This window comes from Achroia grisella, unplaced genomic scaffold (assembly GCF_030625045.1).
Source record: "Achroia grisella isolate CSIRO2021 unplaced genomic scaffold, CSIRO_AGI_Agris_v1 utg821, whole genome shotgun sequence".
NCBI classification, from domain to species: Eukaryota; Metazoa; Arthropoda; class Insecta; order Lepidoptera; family Pyralidae; genus Achroia; species Achroia grisella.
Genome location: NW_026713035.1, coordinates 5,188,666 through 5,196,430, shown reverse-complemented (window position 1 = coordinate 5,196,430; position 7,765 = coordinate 5,188,666). Strand labels below are relative to the sequence as shown.

The 7,765-nt window shown below is 29.8% G+C and overlaps 1 protein-coding gene across 1 annotated transcript; it reads right to left on the bottom strand.

Annotated features, from left to right (window-relative positions):
* Positions 1 to 2,885: 2,885 nt before the first annotated feature.
* On the bottom strand, positions 2,886 to 3,837 carry LOC131852061 (uncharacterized). The gene has a single exon (XM_059202659.1). It carries the CDS (start codon positions 3,780 to 3,782, stop codon positions 3,114 to 3,116), a length of 669 nt encoding a protein of 222 aa, XP_059058642.1. The 5' UTR covers positions 3,783 to 3,837; the 3' UTR covers positions 2,886 to 3,113.
* Positions 3,838 to 7,765: the final 3,928 nt, after the last annotated feature.

Here is a 7,765-nt window from a genome sequence, read left to right as displayed (position 1 = left end):
ACATTGAAATCACCACACACTATAATTTTTTTGTTAATATTAAATACTCTTTTTAAAATAATAATCATATTGTGTTTTTATATTTGAGCCTAAATAAATTAGTGCTGATTGGTAGTTTGTATTCACACGTTTCGACTTGTAAAATATGAACTTATAAGGATTGTTTAAAAGAGCAACACATAACTTTCTTGCTTATTCTTCTTGTGATGAGACAGCTTTCCGAATAAGCGGTAGATTTAAAAAAATGTTGACTATTCAAGTTTATTTGAATAAATGATTTTCTATTCTATTCTATTCATAAAGGTACGGTACAATTAAATATAGTTAGCCCTGGCTTTCGATATAAGTGAACCTGTGCCACGAAAGTTAGTTATAATATAATAATTTTTACAATTTTCTTTATAAAAGATTGTGCCTGCGATCTGTCAGCGCATTATTTTTGTTATCAATCTTATTAGTCATTCTACAGTTTGCAAGAAGGCAGGTGGCGTATTACAGCAACTTGACAAGTTTAATACCTTGGGATGCTGGGTAATTACAAGTTGTCTCACGTACCGCTGCACGCGGTCGCTAAGGGCAAAATTATCAAAACTTCACATACCCATTCACTTCAATGATTTTCGTTATACATAGGTTAGGTATACGATTTTAGATATTAGTACCTATAAGGTTGCTGCCTTTTATATTTAGTACTAGCTGTACTCGCGACTTCGTCCGCGTGGAATTTAATATAAAAGTTAATTAGATAATTTTTCTAAAATAAAAGTATTCTAAGTTACTCCTTATTACATCAGCTGCCTGCCAATAAAAGTCTCGTGAAAATCGGTCCAGCCATTTCAGAGATTAGCGGAAACAAACAGACAGACAGACATACCGATAAAAATTGTAAAAAAATGTAATTTTGGTGTACCGTATTTATATTCATATGCATGTAGTAAAAAACGGTTATTTCAATAGTACATCACCATATCTTATGATATGTCAAATCTACCGTCAGTTCGGAATGATTTCGAGATAAGAAGAACTGACAAGAAATTCAACTGGTATTCTTTTCAAATTAATATTATACAGTTTATAATTATTAGTTTTAATTAATATTGTAATATTTACATTTATTATTATTAAAAAAAAGAAATGGACTCTCTCAAAATAAAACCTAATTCGATAATATATATATATATATATCTATCATTTTCACGGAACAAAACACATATCAAATAAACAAATATATCTAAAAAAGGAATGCCTTTACCTTACTCAGTAAATCAATTCAATATTTCGCAGCGGAGACCAAGGCAGTCAATTTGTGGCGATCGTGTTACCAGCTTTGATCCCAGATACCTTCATATCCGTTCTTTCTTTTGGCGGTCGGAAAACCGTGAAATTGACTCGGTCGATTGTCTGTTCGCTGTAAAAGACTTGTTTGTCGAAACTCTGATCGAAATTACTTCCTCTAGGTATTTCTAAGCCTTGACTTCTCGATATCGAGTACGCGTTGATTGAATATTTATGTTTAAAACTCGTGAGAAATGAACCCGCCAGCACGGATGTTTTTAAACAAGTTTTTTTGACAACAGTCTTTTATAAAGGTATCTTCTACAAATATTTCTTTTCAAAATTTTGCCTCCATAACATTGGCTTTCGGATAATGATCTCCTGGGAATCTATCGCATCAGGATATTTTAGGACAGAAATTTTCTAAAATTATTTATTTATTTCGCCATTTATATTGAACAATATTACCATCTCAAGCGATACGGCAACTACCAGTTAATCTTTGGGAAATGCAGATACTCGATTGAGACATAGCATTGAATATGCATATTATAAATATATATGTTAAAAAGTCAATGCTCAAATACACAAATAAGTCTGCACTTGGCGGACATAACAGTTAACACTTTGGGGCATCTCCAGTTAACCATAGATCAAAGAGAGATCCATGTGCATTATCAAAATTAACTACGTAGAAAAACCTTTGAATCTGATTAAATATAAAACGTAATACTTACGTACTGTACTGCGTAATACTATCACCTATTTAGTCGCCAAGCACCTTGCTTTGTAAACTATATTTTGGTTATAGGGTGACATATAGCACAGAAATTATAGTCTAATAGCTATCTCTTGAATGAATTTAGTAAATTATTGATGTTTACATCACAGGTTAATGAGTTAGAAATATAAATTGAAGTTCAAAGAGTTTTAGTGTTGGTCAGTTTTGAACTCACTTTTAAGTCTAAGTCAGGTTTTAAGCCATCAAGTTAAGACGTCTCGCTGAGGACGCTCTATCATGAATAGATAATTAAAAAATCAATGCTCAAATACACAAATAAGCGCCGCCAAGTGCACTCTGCGCTTAACAGTTAACACTTTGGGGCATTTTCTTAAGTTAACCATAGAGCAAAGAGAGATTCATGTGCATTATCAAAATTAACTACACAAAAGAAAAGATACTTTGAGTCTGACTAAATATATATGCGATCACACGTATATACATATAATACGTATTATTTAATGAATAATTACTTATATCTACAATATTTAAAAACATATACAGCAATGCATATGTTGAATTAAGAATGATAATTACGTGTATGTTGAATTTATTTAAATTTGTTAAAAAGTAATTCTGAGTATACTGGAAAGATAAGTGTAAATGATTGTATAATTTCTTGATATTATTTGTAAATTTTTGACGAGTTGTTAATAATAATAAATTAATAAATGTTATTAATATGTTTTAATTAAATGCATTTAATAATTTAGTATTGTGTTTTAATAGTAACATTCGATATAGTTCTTAATATTTAGTACAGTTTATATTATAAACAAAAATTTACAAAACTTATGACATATTTGACTATAATAGAACTAATCTACGTGATTTAGAAACAAATGATCGACATAAATACTTTAAAAAATATTTTGTAATAGAAAAGACATAATAAAATAATAAGGAAAATCAAAAACAAAGTCATGAATTTGTTATCATTTTGAAATAATTTCATTTCATTTCAGTTTACCCTACTAGGAATAGGAAGTTTTAAATAGCCGAAATAAAGTATCAAAATTGATCTGTTTTAGATAACGTTCTAAAACATTAACTTATTTCATCCAAATTGTAATCTACAATAATTTAATTTGTCTCTCCTGTAACCCTTTGGACACTGTCCGGGAATAGCTATTATTAATTTTTCATCAACTTTTAGAACACATTCACCATTGTTATCCTTTACTAGCCCTTCTGGACAATTACTATCACTCGTTTCATTGCAGCCAGCACACCTTTTTCCATGGTATTTTGGTTCAAACACTTCTACATCATCATTTGTATTGATTACATCGGTATCTGTTACTTCCTTAGAATCAGCTCGATTGTAGTTTTCACCTAATGTTTCCAATTGAGTTGTAGGTTTTGTAGGATTTGTAGGTTTAACATCATTCGTTGTTGATGTCCCATAGAAAATATTCTTGAAAAACAACAAACTTTTACTGATCCACTTTGTAAAATATCCATTTTCGGAGCTATCAGTTATTTTCTCTCTACTTTCATTGTTACTAGAGAATACTGATTTTATTGAATCTACAAATACCTTAGCAAGCACGTCGTTCCATGCTTTTGAATCTTCTTTTACGTCAGTTTGTACACTTTGCAGTAATTTCCTTAAAACAACATTATCCTCTTCGATTTTCTTAATAGGTGTCGTCTCTCCAATATATCTATTATTGATTCCACTCATAAAGATTATAAGCACATAACACGTGTATGGAAATTTCATTTCTTGAATGTTGAATATATTTTGTACAAAGTAACAAAAATAACGAGACAGTGGCACTAACTACAAGAACTTCAGAAGACAACGTAGTTAAAATATCTATTCTTTACGTTACAGTACAGTTGCGAGATAAAGTTTTTGATACTTTTCATGTGGAATCAAAGTGATGTGAAAAATAGTTAAAAAGAATTAAAGAATATAATATAAGAGTTGAAGTAATTACGAAAGCAGTATTGTAAAATATATGTATTTGTGTATGATATCTGAACATATTATGTTAGCAGTTTACCACGGTCTAGAAAATTCACGTTCTAAAGAATACAATAGTTAGGATAAACGATGATATTCTTTAGAAAATTATTTCCTACTCTTTTTTAATGAAATACTGTTTTGTTGCCATGTTTTTGGCTATTCGTTGATTGATCAGAAGTTTATATAAAATGCAGTGAGAAATAAATAAGATACTTATGTTAACTGTATATATGTCTAATAATTTTTCTTTAATTGCATTAATACACAAGGTTCTGGTATTCTTTAAATTGATAATTATTTGTGTTTGTGTTTAAAATTCATCTTTTTTATTTTTTAATCTTTTTTATTATCCTGTTTGTTAGTGGTAATAGGTCAAATAAAAGAAATTTAATGTTATTAATTGCAAAATTGAAACGTTTGAGGCAAATCCATTAAAATGTAATTAAAAAACAGTTTTTTGTGTTACTGTACGTAATAATATCGTAAACACCATATCTCAGAGATAACGACAATAGAGTAAATATTGGCTAAGTCATGACGCGAGATATCTACACGTAAAAATAAGTGATGCAAGTGGATACAGGAATGTGATATTCTGCGTAAAAGTAGAATTTTAATCGATTGTTAGCTAAATCGATTTCAAAATATCGATATTTTGGGCTGCATGGTCAGTGACTGTACTTGATTTTTAGGTTGTAAAGTCACTTTTCTAGTTTGTTGACGGATTTGTCTACACTTTAGTTTGTTTTCTAGACCACTTAATACGACGAAAATAATCATTAAATAATAGATTTTTGTTGAACAAAAATAGATTTTTCAATTATAATACAAATCGATAATTGTAAATATCGATTTACAATTATCGATTTTTTCACATCCCTAAATGGCTGTGCTCGAACGTAACCTTGCTTTATCGGAAAAAATCGAGGACTTTTAAATATATCAAGGACACCAAGTTCTAGATTATTTGCTGATTTATCATTATCACAGAAGTAGACTCGGAACTAAGTGAAGGCGTCTTCGTCACCTATTCAGCCGCCAAGCAGCTTGCTTTGTTAACTATATTTTGGTTATACGCTGAGATAGAGCAGAGAAATTACAGTCTAATAGCTGTCACTTGAATGAATTTAGTTAGTATTGATGTTTCCATCACCGGTTAATGAGTTAGAAATATAAATTGAAGTTCAAAGAGTTTTATTGTTGGCCAGTTTTGAACTCACTTTTAAGTCTAAGTCAGTTTTAAGCCATCAAGTTAAGACGTCTCGCTGATAACGCTCTATCATGAATAGATAAAAACCATCATTACAATGTCCTTCAATTCTTGTCCCTGACGGACCTACGTAGCGAACTCTAAAAAAAAAGGCGAGATACTAGAATCTCTACAAGTCCCACAGTGCACAGTGCACAGAGTAATAGCTCAAACACCTTAATAAAAAGAGCTAAGATGTTCTGAATCATTGTTACATAGTTTTCTCGTGACAAGACATAATAATAGTAGAAGTAAATGTCATATATAAAACTCTCGTGTCACAATGTTAGTTACCATACACCTCCGATATGACTTGATCGATTTTATGAAATTTTATAGGCATATTCAGTAGGGATGAGAATTACTACCTATTTTTCTTACTCCGAAGTGATAAGGATTGTCCACTATTAACATACATTTTTTATTTTTTGGTTAAATTTTTTAATTTTCTTTATAATGTGTCATTAAAAAATACAACGATAAATTTTCACCCTTCTATCACCAACTCCTATTTTTAATAGCGATTTTAATTTATATGGCAAAACAACGTTTGTAGTGTCAGCTAGTATAGACATATAGTAATATATTTCTTTTTGATAAACAATTGTTATTATCCCCGTGATACGTTAAAATTTCTTTAGACATTTAGTCGTGAAAATACATCAAACAGACAGACAAACCTGCGCCTTTATAATATTAGTACATATATTCTGAAAGAATTATATTTTCTTATTTTTATATATTAAACATTATTTTCACGTCACGATATCAATTCTCTACTTCCTTCTGTAAATATGAGTATCTCATCTCTGTAAACATTTTATTCCATTTACAAAGCCTTCTAAACATAGAAAAATACCTATAATAAACCAAACATACATCCCAAATACCTCAATGTGTGTACACTGAAAATGTTTCCCATTTCAGGTATTAAACAAATCCTTACAAATTTGCTTCACATTTAGAAACATATGACGGCCTCGGTGGTCTAGCGGTTTAGCACACCGCTTTAGTTCCGGTAGTCGCGGGTTCGATTCCTCGCACGGTGCAAACATCATAAATTGTATCAGTCTGCGTGGTTTCTATGTATTTACAAAAAAATCTAAGTATTTAAATCAGTTATATAGTACCAATAATACAAGTTCTGCTTGTCGCGGAATTAGAGGGCTCTGAAATAGAAATAGAAATAGAAAATCATTTATTCAAATAAACTGACATTGAAGCACTTTTGAATAGTCATAACATTTTTTTTTAATTTACCGCTCATTCGGAATGCTGTCTCATCACAAGAAGAACAAGCAAGAAACTTGTGTGTTGCTCTTTTAAATAATTTATTATTACTTACAATTTAAGTTTAAGTGTGTGAATACAAACCACCGATTAGCACTAATTCAATGAAATAATAAAATAGAAAAAACATTCAACATACAACAACTGGTTAAACAATTAATAAGAGAAAATAAGTGCTCTGTGTTAATTGTCCAGGGTTATTTATATATTATTTATATTATACACACGAAAATACATATAATATAACAAAATTTATATCCCAAATACCTCGATGGGTTTACACAGGAAATGGGAAACGTATTAAACAAGTTCTGCCAAGTTGGTATAAAATTTGCTTGGCATTTTGCAACGTCGACCTGTAACAATCGCCAAATGAACCAAGCCTATATTTATTTATGTTAGCTGTTACAAAACAAATTTATTCTACCTAACGAACGTGTGTTTTAATTTTATTTATAACTGGATTATTATTAATTAAGTTATTTATTAATAATAATTAATTCATAAGTTAACAATAATAAGTTATTACTTTCATAATAATTAAGTTATTAAGTAAGTAAGTAATTTATTTGTATTACAGACGGATCTAATAACTGGATATTGCTTGTACTTCATTTGTTATTTTTGATGTAAAAGATAGCCTAAATTCGTTCTTGTAGTACAATCTATTTTCATATAAATTTGATTAAGATCTTTCAGCTGTTTAGTTCTGAAAGATTATAACAGACAGAAAGACACAATCTGTCTGGCTGTTTAGCACAACACTTTACTTCTATTGGTCGCGGGTTCAATTCCTCGCACGGTACAATCATTTCTATTTATGAGTATTATTGTTTGTATCATGTTTGTTGTATGAGACTAGATGGCACTGTCTGAATGGTCCTGACATGTTATGTTATTAATATTGTTTATATATATATTAATATTAAAATATTTAAATATGCTTTGCTTAGGAATCAAGAAATCAGTTTATATATGTAATGTAATCGTGACAAAGATAAATTATGTCTACAATAAATTTGGTAATTAATAAAGCAACGATTTTCTATGAAACAAATGACAATCATAGGGTAGTATGTTAATGTATTAAAAAATAACAAATCCTTGATCCGGGTAAAGCTAGAGCAGGCCACTAGTTTATTTATGAAACACATCACATTTCAGATTTATAAACCGAACAGCAAATCAAGCAAGA